The following is a 17,101-nucleotide window of genomic DNA, read 5'->3' as shown; positions in this document are numbered from 1 at the left end:
ACGTGTGTCCCGGTGCACCTCATGGGGCCCGTGCCCCCATCTGCCATGCCAGCAGGTAGGTGAGCACATGTGCTGCATGGCAGCCTGTCCTGCAGTGCCTGGGCAGCGGGTCAGCACACCAGTCTGGAGATAGGAGCATGATGGAGAACCCCAGCATGGTGGTCTTCTACAGAATCAGAATGGTTGGGGTTGGAAGGGGCCTCTGGAGATCATCTAGTCCAACCCACCTGCTAAAGCAGGTTCACCCGGAGCAGATTGCACAGGGATGTGTCCAGGCGGGTTTTGAACGTCTCCAGAGAAGGAGACTCCACAACCTCTCTGGGAAGCCTGTTCCAGAAGAAGCCACATGTCCCCCTTCCAAATCCAGCCTCTGCACCACAAGAGCAGTGCAAGGGGTAGAGTTTCTGGCATCACTTCTGGCAATGCTGGGGTAAGGTGTAGGAGGCAAAACAAGCACATGAGAAGGGACACAGTGACATGTCTGGCACCAGTTAGCACAGCCCTTTGTCTCTCCTGCTGGCTCTGTTCAACTCTGTGTAATGGCCTACAAAGAAAAAACTATAGAGAGTTTATGATTTTCTATTATATCCTGTAGGGTTTTCTGAAAGGAATGACGTGTCAGAAAAATTTTAATGTGCTTGTGCTTAGGCAGGCAGGAAAGCAGAAAGACAAATTATAATGTATAAATATTTGTAGTGGGAGAATTATAAACAGGAACAGAGCTCATTAGCTTAGTTGGCAAAATGCTTATTTGACAAAAGACCTCTTAGAAAGTAATGAATCGTCTGCAAATGATAAAACAATTCATTTAATAGAGTTCAGATATTAAAACCTTTAATGCCTCAACTGCTTGATGCACATTTTTGCAGCAGGATTTCCCTCCTGGAGAAGAAACATTTCACTTCGTTTTTAAATTAGTTATAAAGCCAGGCTGCAATCTGGCTAACATTATGCACATGAACAGTTTTCAGACAGAAGTGTGTGACTGGGTTCAATGGGATGCTCATGGGCAAATATACCCAAATGCATCTACAGGGGATGGTCATTACTGATGGTTTAAAAATGACAAGAAAAGGTTTTAGTCCACTGAAACAAGTGATCACTGCCATCAGTGGAGTCTTAAGCAAGCATGTGTTCAAGCAAGAAAAGCATGTGTTTGTTTCACCAAACGAGGACAACCTTAAGGAGATGTGATGCTGCTTTGCTGAGCAGGGGCTCTGTGTGTGGCCTCAGGGAGGTTACAGCTGGAAACAGTGCTGGGCAGGGGCTTAGGTCCATGGGCAAACAGCAGGTTTGGAAACCACACTTTGGTCTCTGGGCCTCTGTGCTAGATCACAAGTCCTTTCTGATCATGGCTTTACTTTAAATATTTTTTACATGGGTGCTTCCCAAGTGATGGTCTGCAAATCAGAAAGAAACCACTGCAAAAAAACCAGCAGTGAACCTAACAGAAGTCACCCCTTTCCTCATCGCTCTGCTCCCTCATACTTCCATGTATACATATGAGGAAGCAAACAAATGGGAGAAATAACCAAAAAAATGAACATTCAGAGCTCAATCTAGCCTTTATTTGGTTGTCAATGAAGACCATCAGGGCATCATGAACACGATGGTCTTGAATTTTCTTTCCCAGTAAAAAAAAAAAAAAAAGCTCTTCACTTCTTAGGCTCCCAAAAGGTCAGTTGATTGATTTAGATTGAGAAAAACTGTCTTTAACTGCTTTATCCCTTTGCAGAGGAACTGTGCCCTTCCGTGGCTGAGGCACGCCAGGCACAAGCCTGGTAGAGGCTACAGAGACATCTGTACTGTAACGTTTCACTAAGGACATGAGCTATGGGTCTGGTCCCATCAAAGTCAAAGGCAACTTTCCTACTGTCATACTGACACAGGAACGACTTGGTCTGCAAATCTTCCTCAATTTAAACTGTAAAATTGCTATGAGGCATGAATCAAAGCTGTACCCTATAAGTACCCATTCAAACAGCAACATAGCACAGTTGGTAGAAATTTCCCATTTGTTTCCATCAGGCAGGAGTGTTGGATTTTTTCATTTTTAATCACTGCATATGCTAAATATTGGTAAGGGGCAGAGCAGGGCAAGGACAGTGTTCAGGAATTTCCTTTTAGTACTGTTATGCAACGCTGTATCGAAGAAGCACAAGAGAATTAAAAGCTATACTTAAAGCAGAAGAACCCCAACTTATTAAGGAAAACTGGAAATGTGATTTTGCTAGTGTTGTTTGCTATGCAAGCATTAAACAAATCAAAACCTTTCAAGGTAGCCATGGTGTAATTTAGAATGAAAACATAACTTCCGATACCGTAGCCAAAAGTTTGGGTAGAATTAACACTGCTGATAAAATTTTATTTTCAGTATCAATATCCACTTGTGAAAATTTGTTAAAGTGTCCTTCCCTACTGACTCCCAAGTACTCCTTAGGCTTTTTCTTACAAAGTTTGCTCAGTCACAGACTAAATTCAAAGCACACAGAAAGTGCCTGTCTCCTACACTCTTTCTCACAGCAACAAGGTTGCATTAGAAAAGTGAGAACACTTTTTAACTGATAGAACTGAAGATGAAAAGAGCTGTTTGGCCTTAAAATAGGACACTTTCAATTATTTATACGAACTGCTCAAATCACTCTAGCAGTTTCAATATTTTTGAGTAATCACATACAGAGATAATCTTTGAAGATAGTGGCAATTACAATACTGGTAGCACGGACTGCTGCATATGTACACACACATATTCTTAAAGGAAAGCACTGCAGTGTAAACTTGATATATATATGGAGTAAATGATTTTGAACTTTCAGTCATAGACCAATTTCTGGCAAATTATTTTAAATTTCAGTTCAACTTTGGTCACTAAGGAAGCAGATTTCTTATTTTCAAGGCAACTAAGAGTGGTAGCCTTGAACAACAGGAACTGAAAGCTACTACATCCAGATTATGAAAATCTGGATATACATCACAATGTATCATTACAGAGTAGAAAGTAAAACTCTGAGACAAAAATTCAGAGAAAGCTCATTACAAGCACCTGTAGGAAGCAATGGTGCTTTGATGTACGCTTGAGATGTGGAGGAGCTTCCTTACAAACTGTTGGATCGGAGAGGCGCCAGTCACTGCACCACCACTGATACCAGCAGCCCCACCAGGAACCCCGTGTCTGGCTTCTCATATGACCTTTGAATTGCCTACTGGGGTGACACATGGTCTCACACCTCATATCCCATGACATGGCGATGACTTGGGCTGGACTAATGGGAGGGGAGGTGGGACCTGCCTGTGGATGTTCCACCATGCACGTGAGTGGCTCTTCCCACTGGGTAACTGCTTAAAAAGGGGCCTTGCCATTATACAGGGGAAAATATTTGGCTGAGTGGGGGTGCCTCACTGCCAGAGGGGCTTATCATACATGAATCTCAAGTACAGAGACGGCTGCCTTCCTCTAGGCCAGATTTAGGAGATCAGTTTCTCCTTGGGTTGGGCAGGGCTTGCAGAATATCACTCCTCCACCTTTGCACATATCTGCGCATCGCTGCTCTTAGCCTGTTGGCTATATGGGTTTCCTTTGTGAGCCTCCTGCGGTGTTTTTAGGGTACATATCAGCTGTGCTCATTGCTGGCTCACGACTTAATAAAACTGCATTCTCCCTGCAACAGATGATGGCAGAGCTAATTACCGCCATGTCTTCGTGGCATGTTGCAGATCCATTTCAGAGCATTATCAAAAGGCAAGGAAGACCCACATTGCATTTGGGGTTTTAAGGGCAGATGAGAACTCTGACTGATATAGCTTAAAATGAAGGGGGAATCATCAAAACCACTGTGTGAAACAAAACAAAACAAGAAAGCTCTGTGTTATCAGTCAGGCTGTTGCACACCATGGTTGGGAAGGTCTGCACTTGCATGTATACAGTTCCTTTAACCTCAGAACCCCATTGCTACTAGGTCCTGAGGAACTATAAGCAGCTGGAATTACATGTGTGCAAATTTTTGCTGCAAAACACACTATTTGGTCCTAAAAAATAAGAAAACTATGAGAGAAAAAATCATGCATTTTGTGAGCAGCTTTGTTTGATAATCTCTGACAGGGTGACAAAACTGCTTATACTGCTGATGGAGCTGCAAGTTAAGAGTGAAGAAAACAACCCCTACAATAATTAATTTTGTCCCACTCAGGGAGCATCTCATTTGGACACCTCTCGATTTGCAGAAAGGCAAGCTTTTCTTAATCACAGAAGAAAACTTTAAATTTTGGTAAAATACCAGTCATCAGAATTTTGTGTCAAGTTTGCAATGCAGTGTCTCCCTTTCCTGCCAACTACAAGCACACAGAGTAGACAAAGCACATCAATACTATACCAGGCAAAAAAGAGTAAATGTTGAAAACTAACAGGCGCTGGCTGAGGTTGGGCCAAGACGGTGTGGTTTCCAGCTGAAGCCAAAATGGTGTCTGCTCTTACCTGGCCACCTGCAAAAATGATAGGTGCAGAGGCAGGTTTGGGACGGTAGGGGATGGTGGCACCTTTGGGTGGGGACTGTAGACAAAAACACAAAACGATCAAAATGCATAATGAAGCAGAGCTCTGTTAAAAAGATCACTCCTTATCTTGGTCGCTTCAGACAACAAGGCATGCAGCTAACCCAGCCCACCCCACCTTGCCCTCCGCCCCATCAGCCCAAAAGCAAGATGGAGGCCGGTTGTCTGGCCTTCCAGAGGAAGAGCTGAGGTCCCAACTGCACAGCCAAACCTGGCAGCGCTGGTTCTTGTGGCTTCCATGGGTGAAGCTATGAAGCTTCATTAAGCATGTCAAGGCATTTCAGGAAACATGGGCGCAATTTTGAAATTTGTTGAGGTTTTGGAAGAATCTAGCCCACTTTGTTAACACAGAGCACATCTCCTACTTCTCTTCTTTCCTACACTGCTACTCATCAAGGTTTCTCCTTTTACTAACTCAAGTCAGTTGTTCAATTGCAAATGACCGGCCTGATCCTGCATTTTGCCTGGCTGAGCTGAAAGGTTGAAGAAAAATCCTCCTGGCTTCAGCAGGACTGTAACCATGGCCTTCTTAATGCATGGAAAGAGAGTTTGTTCCCTGTAGACGAAGGCAGGGACCCAAAGGGAAAACCCCTGACTAAAGCTAACTTTCTCCTCATCGATAAAACAGAATCACCTGCTTGTAAAAAAAAGCTTCAAACCGTCTGTGCAACACCTAGCAGAATGGTGCCCTGGTTTCAGGGCATTAACTACAACCAAAGAAGGTAAAAATAATATCACTTCCGTTAATTAATGTAATATTATTAGCTGGTTTATGTCAATGAAAGTGTTTGTTGCCAAAATAAATATATGCTGCAAATTATAGCACATAAATTTTCTGAGTTATTTAAACGTTTGAGGAAGCAAACTCTAGTTAAGCCGGTGTCTTCTTAGCGCTGCTTGTGTTTTGACTTGTGTTAAAACTAAGTACTTCTTATGTCAAAATTTTAAATGCTATTTAAAAAGTGGCTCAACCTGTGGCAAAATAGGACTGTGTCTCTCTAGTTTTGAGAAGCGGCTTCACTCATCTTCTTTAGCAAATAACTCTTCATTCCATGAATGTCAGTTGTACAGCAGACTATACACTGTATTCACAGAGCTGATAACTATTGCCATCATGAACTCCATTTCTAACAAACTAAAATAATTTTTTTATATTTTCTTTCTGTTTTCTTGCATTTTTATAAAGAAATTCCTTCTTCACAGTAGTTAAAAAAATGAAGCAAGACTCACTTTTCCCCAGTTAAACACAGGGGATTTATTAATTTTTATGCTTTTATTTGCATTAGGTTTTATGACATTTTGATGCAAAGGCTGTGTGCCATTTTGATCTATTGCATACTTCCAACCAACCAACAGGGCTGTCACAAATACTCTCCTGTTTCTCCCCTCTTTAAAGAATAACAGCACAGTAGGCTGTCAGAGATCATAATGACACAGCTATTGACTAGATTTAGGAAAAAAACCAAACCAAACCAAACAAACGCAGAAATTTTTCCAGCAGAAAATGTGATAAAAGTAGAGATACTTAAAGTTCCTTGTCAAAAGTTATAGTTACGAGGTCAAAATATTTCTTTTCAATTTGCAAAATTTTTTTTTCAAACTTGTATTCAACTGAATCAATTAAGAAATGTATGAAATTACAGGCATTTTCAGCAGGGATTAAAATGTCCAGATTTTTATATGAATTAATTTTATATCATTTAATCTAAGAGGTAAAACCTGCCATCAAAATGAAACATTCTGGCCATATGCAATGACTTGACCCCGAGGAAGCAAAAAGTCCTGGTAAATCTAAATTACGCTAGTCAGAATTATTCCTATTTAAAACAAGACTTAGATGTTTTCTGCCCTATTCTGCATCAGAATAAAATGCTTTTCTCTCAGAATGGGCTGCAGCTCCATGCTGGACATGGTTTGTTGTTTGACAGTAACATGACAGCCCTGATCTTTGCTAAACCCTGGCGAGGGAAGCTCTCAAACACCAGGAAAGGCACAGTCTAACCAAGTCCTCTTGAAATCCCTGGCATGGGAAGGGCAGGCAGCACCCCTGGGGAACCCATGGCACTTGAAAATTAATAATGTGTTTGAGCATCTCCTGAGTGAGAGATGATATAACCAGCGCTCACTTACCTCCAGCATAACCACGCATATTTGTTTCACGCACTGGATAATGGCGTCAGGGGTTCCTGATATAGTCACAGCGCGCTCCGTTGAGTTTGGCAGCATGTCCCCTGCCACCTGCACCTGTGCTCCTGTAGACTTGAGCAAAGACAAAGCAAGAGAGTGTCACCACTGGGCAAATCACCATAGAATGTCTTGAGTTGGAAGGGACTCACAAGGATCATTGAGTCCAGCTCCTGTCCCTGCGTAGAGCAACTCCAAAATTCACACCATGTGTCTGAGGGCATTGTCCAGTCTCTTCTTGAACACTGTCAGGCTTGGGGCCGTGACACCTCCCTGGGGAGCCTGTTCCAGTGCTCCACCACCCTCTGGGTGAAGAACCTTTTCCTAATGTCCAACCTAAACCTCCCCTGGCACATCTTCCTGCCATTCCCTTGAGTTATGTCATTGATCACCAGAGAGATCGGTGCCTGCCCCTCCTCCTCCCCTTGTGAGGAAGCTGTAGAATGCGATGCCTCTCAAAACCCAGTGATTCGTTGATATGATGGAGGGGAGGCACCTCTAAACTTTTTGCCTTTTCTTTGCGAGATACATGATGGAGTGAGTATGCAAACTCCTGCCCAGGCAGGGTAATTGGGATCTGGCAGAACATGGATTTGCCTGTTCAAGCCAATTTGCAAACACTCCCATCCTAGGAAGATTAGTCCTCAGCAGCTGTTAACCTGAATTTCAGGACAAGTCTGTTAACCCCCTCAAAGACAGACATTTGCAATGCTGACAGAAAAATGAAAAAGGTGAAATGTAGTACTTTTCAATAATAGAAAGAAAAAAAGGAAAAAATGCCGATAACTGAAGAAGGTCCAGTAATGAAATGACTTGCAGATAAATGGCTCTTTAGTCCACTAATAGCTGACTTGTGTCTCTGGATGAAATTTGGGGCTGCCTTATGCTCTAGAATATCTCAGAATGGTACAGAAGAACTTCTAAATTATAATTAATGTTGATTAAATATATGCACATTATCAACTTTTAGCTTATTAATGAACCCAACTGGTAATGAGCCAGTTTTGGGTTTTATTTTTAAATTTGATCTTGGCACTAATGTATCTTAGTTAACAAAAAACCAAACCAAACCAAACCATCTCAAAGAAAGAAAAAAATACATGAGGCCAAAACAGTCCTTGGAATTATTTCACAAACATCCTGAAAGGCCGTCATATTGAGTTAGCACTTTCATGTGTTACAGAAAAAATATATTCCTGACTATTATTGCAATGCAATATTTTGGGCTTTTAAAAAAAGCATTTTCAGTAACCATTGACTTCGCGTCAGTCAGCCAGGAGTTAATTTGTTTTCCTGCTAGTTAAGCACAACACATGTTATTCTTCTTCCCAAAGACTGATTAAATTACTGATTGCATCTTCTGTTCACTAGCTCTGTTTAAGGCCAGAATATCAATTCCTCAGTCTATAACGGGCTTTGGAATCTCACCATAATTTGATCAATCAGTCATGTTTTTCTTCTTTTTTTTTTCAATCTTATCTTGAAAATCATACAGCAACCCTAAATGTTGTTCCTGGGTACAAGACTGAACACAAAAGACCATCCCTCGTGGAATTGATGCTCAGTGTTTTGTGTTTGGTGAAATTAGACCACATCTTGAGATGGATGCTCCTTTTTTTTTTTTTTTCTGTTTGATCACATTTGCTGTTTAATGTTCAGTTCTGGGTATCCATACATTTAGCACAAAATACTCTGATAAATACTACAGTCATTTATGCATTTGCTTCCAGTGCCAATCTTGTTTATTCTTTGACATTGGTCACATGTCAGCAGTGAAAAAGTGAGGAGTATTTTGTCCATTACCCTTATACTTAAGAAAATGTGCAGTGCGACTTCTCGCTACATTAGCCTTATCGAAATACTTATTTGGCCAAACACTATTCTCTTACTTCCTTGCACTAGACTAGTAGATGTTTGCTTCTGAAACTGTGCTCACCAGAATAATCACTTCAGTCATTGAAGGTATGCAGACCAAGAGATCAATCTCAGCTTCAAAAGTCTGTGTCCTAAAAGTACTCACCCAGTGCTCTGGATGAGGTTACCAATATTTAAAATAAAATGCAAAGTACTGACAGCTGTAAAACCTAGAGCTGAACACTCATCAGCTCACGGTTCACACTCACGCCTGCTCCTATTTTAACACAATTAAGAAATCAGCTGGATTCCTGCTGCCTGAGAGTTCTCTTGGACACCTAAAAGATCTGGAGGATCAAGGGGAATCATGTCTCATGTCTGAGGTCGCCTCTGACCGTGTGCTCAGACAGTAGCTCTGCCTTCTCCAGGAGATTCACCTGCTGCCTACCAGGGCAAGAGCGTGTGTCTGCCTGGGGGCTTCGACCTGCTGCAAACGGCAAGAGTCCAAGTGGCCAGGCCAAACCTGAGCCAGAAATGTCCTGTGCCTAAGGCAAACAGAATGCCTTCCACCCAGGAAATGCACTTTGACACACGAGTGTCTTCTCACATCTCTAGAAATCTTTTTTGAGGATCAAAGAAAAAAAGAGAGGGTTTCCTATGACCCCAACGTCTGCACCGAAATAATGTTCTCTTCCCCTCGGTGTCATCAAGTGACTCCATTCTTCCACATCTCTAAAGCTGGCTTGACAATTAAGGACTACTGGGAGGCATAGCTCCCAAACTCTTTGATGAAAAATAAAGAAACAGTATTCCAAGAAAAAAAATTCGGTTTGTAATTGCCTTTTATTTGCAGGTCTCAGTAAGCACAGAGAGCCCTTCGAATGGCAGGGCTCTGAGTTGTTTTTCTGTGAGTTTACAGCAGGCAACCTTGGCATGTTTTCACCAACACAGTTTACAAAGCAAGAGGCATATGGAGGAACACCATGTTGTTTGCTTGGCAACAAAAACTCGGAAACAGCTTTTGACAGCTCCATCAGCTGATGAAGTGTTACACACTGCTTTTACTGCCCTGTATGCAAGGAGAAAAAAGATCCTTTCAGTAGTGGCCAAATCCTGAAAGGTGAAGATAAGGCTTCAGAGGGAACTTTGTTAAAAAAATCTTGGGACAATCAAATTGGAATTGAAATGAAATAATTTGGAAGAACTTGAAAGCCAAGAGGATGAGATATTTCACTGTTCTCTATCATCACCTTTCCTTCCAAGGCTACCATAAACTAACACTTCATAGCAAATTCTGGATATAAAATTTTGTTCAAAGGATTTTCCACTCTTTTTTTTTTACATTTGATAAAATTTTCTTTGGTAGACAAATATCCATTAACTTTTTTCACATTTGAAATGAAACTTTGAAGCTCACTGAAACCTACTGTCTTTAATCGCCATTTTAGATAAAAAAAATTGAAGTTCGCTTTGGTAAAGACTGTCAGAAGCTTTTGTTTGACATAGTCAAATAAAAACAATTAACAGCATGTTATCTAGATCTTCAACACCTCATCCCATGTTGGAATGAACACAAATGTAGAAGGAGTATCGTTACTTTCTCTAGAATAGAAATTCATTTTTCTGAAATGTCCTATTCAGACTTTCTCTACATGTACGTAGCATGTACCTAATTTTCTTGTTTGACTGATTAAAAGCATTGAATCCTTGGCTTGGTATGTGCTACATTGTTGCAGTCACACGTGGAAGAATTAAAACTGGTACTGTATGATAATTTTTGCATTTTCTGATTAGAGGAAAAGTGGCTGCTAGCACAGAACTTTGAATGAACATCATTAGACAAATTCTGGATTAAAAAAATCAATATGGATTTGGAATACATGAAGTCAGGTGGCACAGTGAGATCAGGGAGAAACAAGAAAGGAGCATGAAAATACTTTTTTTCTAAGGAGCAGATTAAGCATTTGATCCCCTATCCTGGACTCTCCATTGCTTCTTAGGTAACTGGTAACTGACTTGGAAATGGAGATAATGCTCCAACTTGGGCTCGCCTGAGTATTACTGGGGAGGAGGCTGTGCCGGGAGAAAAACCGCATGAGCCATTTCTGTCACCAAAATGTCACTTTGCTAAATTGTGCATCATCAACTAATATGTTGTAAAGCTGTTTTTTTTATTTCACATGTGGTCTTTAGCTTCAAGGAAGATACAAGGGTAGAGCTGTGCTGGAGCTCCACTTCCCCCAGGGCAAGCCTTTTCAAGGCTTTTCACTCAGCACATGCTCACCTTACTGTGATTATAGAACAGTTTGGGCTGGAAGGGACCTTCAAAGTTAATCTAGTCCAGCCCTCCTGCAATGAGCAGGGACATCTTCAACTAGATCAGGTTGCTCAGAGCCCCATCCAGCCTGGCCTGGAATGTTTCCAGGGATGGGGCATCTACCACCTCTCTGGGCAACCTGTGCCAGTGTTTCACCACCCTCATTGTAAAAAATTTCTGCCTCACATCTATCCTGAATAACCCCTCTTTTACTTTAAAACCATTATGCCTTGTCCTATCACAACAAGCCCGGCTAAAATGTCAGTCCCGGCTAAAATGTCGGTCCCCATCTTTCTGTGATGAGCAAAGTGCAGTGGATGATGCTGTCAGGGCAAGCTGTGGTAGAACGCCAAGCTAGCCAGAGTCCCAAGCAGACATCCCAAGACTTACCTCCCTGATTTCTTTGATTTTGGAACCTCCTTTTCCTATAAGGGATCCACACTGACTTGCCGGGACGACGAGCCGCAGCGTTACAGGTGGTTTGCTTGTCACCGTGCTGTTTGTCATTGACGCGTTTATGTCCTGTAATCACAACGTCAGTTAGAGTTAGTGGAGGATTTGACATTCCTGGTAAGTACTGAAGGGCTCCGAGCAAATGCCTGAGCTGTCTGTGGAGACCTGAGGAGTGTATAACCAGCCGTGGTTTGTTTCTGTGGCAGGTAAAGCCGCCGGCTCTGCCAGTGACATGCTGTAAGCGCAAACCACACAAATGACTCATGCCGGAGGAACCTTTTTGCTGCCTGCTGTTGCAGGTCCATGCTGTGGGACCAGAGGACAGTCTCTGCGGGAAGATTAGGAAGAGCTGGTATCTGTCATTAGACCAGTCAAAGCAGACAGAAAAAAAAAAAAAAAAGCTTTTGAGTTTGCGGCCCCCCCCAGCCCTGATTTGGTCTCTTTTCCTCCATCCCAATTTGAATATTTCTACTATATGATATGTCCTTACATTTTACACAATTTCTTGTCAGGTTTGATAAAATAAATAAAGGTTAAAAAAGAGAATAACAAAGAATCTATGAATAATCTGAAGCAGACAAAATTAGATTATTTTGATAAATATTTTGCCGCCCCCAAGGTTTAATTTATCTTTTGTAGCAGATCCATAAGTATTTGTAGTGCTATATAATTTCTAAAATCTTTTCCATCACAGCTATGTAACCAGAGTACAAAAAGCTCAGCAGAACAGCCATTACCTGTGTCCAGCTAATGTAACCTGCATCTGTGTATCTCATTATCCAATGAGACTACACTGTGCATTCTCATGAGCATTTAAATATATTACTTGTGGCAAAGTTTACATTGCTTTAAAGATATTTTCCTAGTTAAAAATCTTCTAGGCAAGACAAAATAATCCCTCTAATATCTTCATCACAGAGGAAAAAATAAAGCTTACCTTCCCACTGAATGATGGGATACTGTTGAGAGCACTTAGGACTACAAAAAACCACCCAAAACCATAAGCTTCATAGCACCTGTCCAACAACTCATATGAATCTTGATGTGGTTTGCTAACACTACCTGTGAGCTGAAAAGACCATCTCACCCATCTGTGAGGTGGCATGGCACGGCAATTACACCCTTCACAGAAATGGTACAGGACAGGAATGACAGAAAACACGCATTTCGTATTCATTTAAAGAATTTATGATGCAACAAGAGTTGCAGCAGATAGAGCTGATGTGATTCCCTACATTCTTGCTTATCAAGACTACTACTTGTTAAAAAAAGTGCCTATACTGTGTGATCAGAACTCCAAATTAAAAAAAAAAAAGTACTTGAAACAGCCCTCTACGTCTTATTGAATTGGTATGGGAGCTCAGTGACACCAGCACTGGTTCCTGCAGTACCTCCACATTTGTGATGGCAGAGTTCTTCCATACAAGAAATGGCTCAGTGTGACCTTGCTTAGCTTAAAAGAAAAAAATCTTGAACAGAATGAGGCATTGCTGCATGCCATCAGACAGCTATCAAATCATTCCTCTGCCAGACGGTAACTCACATTTTGTTTAGTCCCTGTGTCAGTGAGAGATTGCAATCCATAATAAAGCGAAAGGGATAGCAGAATTTTGGAGCACCCATGGATCTGAAATAAAGTGCAAGTCATACCAATTTTTCAGTTGGAAGATACCATCTCACTATATCACGTTTGTGTCAGGTGGAGGGACACGATCATCCAGATGTAGGTGAATAACTCTCTTCAGCCACCTAGTATGATCCTGATAATGTCCCCCACTTCCATATCATACCTGGCCTGCCCTCTAAGCCTTCATTGCGCTTATTTCCTTCAAAAGCACGTCATGAAAAGTGGAAGCTGCTATTCTCTTTATTTTCTCCTCATAATTGAAAAAGAACAAAACCTAAAAACGCAGGCTCAAAAGCACACCCATGAAAGAGTCAGTCAAAGTTAAAAACACAACAAAAACGAAATGACCAGAAAAAAATCCCCCCTCTCCCCCAGAACTGAAGATTCCCAGGCTGGAAATTTTCTCAGAAAACAGTCATCTTTCAAACTGGGAGATTCCTATTTCTTTAACCTCTATCTGTGGCATTGCACCTGTTTCCTCAGGGCTCTGGCAGACACTAGAGCTGGACCTTGCATAGCTTCTGCCTGCTTGCCTGGGCTGCTCCTCAGCCAGGATGGGCTAACTGGGAACCTGGAAGTGGTGGTAAAGCCAGCTCCCAGTGCTGAATCTTCACAGCATCCCTAGCTCCTGGCACCCCATGGTCACCAGCTTCCCAAGGCAAGTAAATCTGAAAGCTCAGAGATCTACCAAACCTCTGGGGAAAAACGTATCAAAACTATTCTTTTCTGTTTTCTAAACGAAGTGCGAAACCTGCCAACCTCCACAGTAAGCACAACGAGTCTGTGACGTGGCTCCTCGCTTGGTAATGACCATCACAATTAGTTTTTGTCAAAAAGGCAACATCTCAATTGCTTCTGTCACCTTATCTCCTCCTTCTTTCTGGAGCTGAGCAATTTCTTCATGTTTGCAAATGAAAAGAGATTCCATCAAACTTTTTCTTATTTGTTTGGAGAAGATCTCACCACTGAGCTCTGCCTGGCCATTATTCCAGCACTTAACTACCATGTGCTTCCAGTGGATTATTCATATTTTTACCCAAAGCCGGAGCTGCCCCACTCACCAGTGAACTTACAGCTGCATTTCTTGGGTCTCCAGTCTGGAAATGACTGCTCTAAAATGCCTTCTCTTGCAACTCCAGTGGTCTGTCTGGGTTAGTGTCATTTTTTAGCAACTCTCTTCTTCCTCTACAGTGAATATTTAATTGTTTATGCAGTTACCTACTTAGCTTGTAAATTCACCATCAGGCTGCTAGAAAGTCAGCTTTTGTTAGGAAGGTTGTCAAAGCAGAGTGATGCAAAGCTGCAGAGTGACTACACAGAGAATGCTCCTCCAGATCTTTCTTTTTTTCTATCTGGCTGCATTTTGAGATTTTTGATAAAATTAGAAAAGCATTAGAGGGCTCCCATGTCTTCCTAGACCTGCTTATCCCCAGCTATGGAGCTGTAGGATTGAAATTAAGGGTACAAGGGCTTCGCTTTGAAAGTAAAAAACAACAAAACAGAAAAAGCCCAGCTGTGCATCTTGCGGTGTCAGGAGTGATACACAGAACCTAGCGATGACAGCTAGTACAAAGAGAAGAAAAGCTGTAATTTATCAATTATTCTGAGTGTGTTGATGGACTGAGGCTGTGGACACTGGAAGAAGGATACTGGGCAGGTTGGAGGGATCTGGTTGGTAACAACCTTCCTGGGTTTCAGTTGTGCTGATGAGGAAGGGATTCATGTTTAGAACCAGCTTCTACAAGAGCTGTACTCAAACCATAACAGGAGTGAAAAGGCACTAATGTGTAAAAAGGAATATTGTATGTTAATCTTCAACACGGCATGGATGGGGATAACCAGCTGTTCATGGAATTGTTTTAAAGTAGACTAAACTAAGACTTGGGACTATCTACCTTTTAAGAGCCCTTGTCACCTGCTGGTTAGTGGGTTTTTACAGTGCATCAGCTCTTGGGACAGGGACATGCTCTCTGTGGCCACGCATAAGAAATACAAAAAAATCCCTCAAACCAGCAGTCTGACTTATACATCTTTTGTTATTCTGTTTGAAGGTAGCTATGATAACCAGAGCTGGGCCAGATACTGGCTGTTCTGGGATTTTCAATTTTTTAAATGGCTGAAGAAATCTCCAACAAAAAGATGGGCATGAAAACCAACATTTGGTAGCTAGCTCATTTGTAATTTCTGAAACAGTACTTTATTTTGCCTCCAAACTGTTACAGTTAACTCATTTTATTGATAGGAATAATAATAGGAAATCTGATTATGAGAAACATTTTTCTTTACCAACATTCTTTTAAATATACCAGAAGTCATTAAAACTAAATACAGATGCTTTAGAATATATAACCAGAGTACCTGATTGGCAGTGTGTGCCAATACCCTTTTGCTAAGATCCAGATGAAGAGTACAGACTACTCTCTAAAATCTATGCAGGTAAATACACATAAAATCCACCCGTATGACTGAAGTTCAGATTTCTTTGCCTCTTTTTAGCTACAGAACTTTAGAAGTCAACATGGTGCAGTGTGGTGGGGTAAGGATCTGACGCTGTGCAGTGTTCAATGTTTGTGTGAGAAACAGGGATTATCTGGCAGGGATTATCTCTATTAATGATTCCCTCAGCATTTTTCAGGATAAGACCCTAAGCAGAATGCGTTTTTCATGTAGCGAGCAGAGAGACTGCTCTCTCCAGATCTTCATGGATTGGAGGGTATTGTACCCTACACAAAGCTGCCTCTTAACCTAGAAGAAACAGAGACTGGTAGAAGATGGATAGGAGATAAAGGTGAGAAGGAGATGAAAACAGATGGTTTTAAAATTGGGCTGGAAAGAATTACTTGTGTGGTTCTGCAGGATTCAACCTCATAATCATTATTATCTCACTAATAACTGGTAAGAAAAAAAAATAGCATTCTGATAAAATACACTGCACCACAAAACCAGAGTACTTCATCAACGTGTTGAAAGATTGGAGTATCACAGAGAAAGATCTGAAAACTTGTGAAGGATTGGAGAAATATAAATGGGATTAATATCTTCAGGGGTTTTTTTTAAAAGTAATTTGTCTGGAGACTGACAGGAATGTCTGCTGAGACTGAAGAGGTTCCCATGGAAAACACTCAAGCAGGAGCTGGTGACACTTGCCAGGCACAACAAGGTTGTGTGCAAAACATTACAACAGTAGGAGATGAGGCATTTCCAGCAGCGGTAGGGATATGTTAGCGTGATAGCCAGGATCGGGGACTGTTAGTGCCATTAAATAGAGCCCTTGTGGAACTTCATTTGCAGCCTGTCCACAATTAACACACACATTTAACATAAACTGTAACTGGAAAAAGGTAGAAAGGGACTACTAGAGACTCAAGAGGGCTGGGGAATGCATCCTCTGAAAGACTGAGCTTGGCTTATTTACTCCGGCAAAAGCACATGTGTGAGGAGATAAAACTGGTTTCTAAAACTGTGTCTAAGAGGGGAATCCTCAGGGATGGAAAGGCGAGAATTATTTAAAGTAATGGCCAGTGCTGGCAGAAAAACAAAGCTGCATCATTAACTGTTTATGAAAAAATTCAGGTGAGGAGTGAAAATAAGGTGTCTAATTATCAGAGAACTGAGGTTGTGGATCAGATGTCAGGAAAAAAGAAATAAATCTAATTAGTTTTTTTTATCATACTGTGAAGGAGGCTGCAAGACATTTTGCTTATGCTAGAAGACAACTGCATGTGATGACCCACAAGCTCTCTCCTAGTCCTGTTACTGTAAATGTGAACAATCACCATGGGTAAATAAAAGCACACACTGACAATTCCCATCACCAGCATCTCCCAGTGCTATGGGGAGATGTGAAGACTGACCTCACTGACTTGGAGAAATAAATACTCTTGAGAAAGGGATTCATGTCCCTCTAGTCTAATCTTTGATGGAGAGATGCAGCCCCTTTCTCCTCCTAAAGGTGATTCAGTCAACTGATCTGCAGGCTTTTCCTTTAGGAGAAGATCAGTTGCTTCCTACAGGGGCCTCTGTCTCTCCACAGAGGATGGGAGAGATGCCTGAACTGGACATCTGATTTGCAAAAGCAGGGAGAGTTTAAATCCTCTCCTGAATGAACAGGGTTTGTG

At 41.6% G+C, this 17,101-nt stretch overlaps 1 protein-coding gene across 23 annotated transcripts in view; it reads right to left on the bottom strand.

Annotated features, from left to right (window-relative positions):
• Positions 1-17,101, bottom strand: part of LOC135986103 (poly(rC)-binding protein 3-like) — a 525,102-nt gene that overhangs the window by 32,927 nt on the left and 475,074 nt on the right. For all 23 annotated transcript variants that reach the window (XM_065629897.1, XM_065629900.1, XM_065629902.1 and 20 more), the window contains 3 exons: positions 11,294-11,425; positions 6,679-6,807; positions 4,403-4,546 (listed from right to left, as the gene is read on the bottom strand). In XM_065629897.1, the coding sequence (XP_065485969.1) occupies positions 4,403-4,546; positions 6,679-6,807; positions 11,294-11,425 (405 nt within the window). The remainder of the gene's footprint in view (positions 1-4,402; positions 4,547-6,678; positions 6,808-11,293; positions 11,426-17,101) is intronic.

Source organism: Caloenas nicobarica, chromosome 2 (assembly GCF_036013445.1).
Source record: "Caloenas nicobarica isolate bCalNic1 chromosome 2, bCalNic1.hap1, whole genome shotgun sequence".
Lineage (NCBI taxonomy): Eukaryota > Metazoa > Chordata > Aves > Columbiformes > Columbidae > Caloenas > Caloenas nicobarica.
Note: the sequence above shows the minus strand (reverse complement) of the source record. Positions and strands in the feature narration are given on the sequence as shown.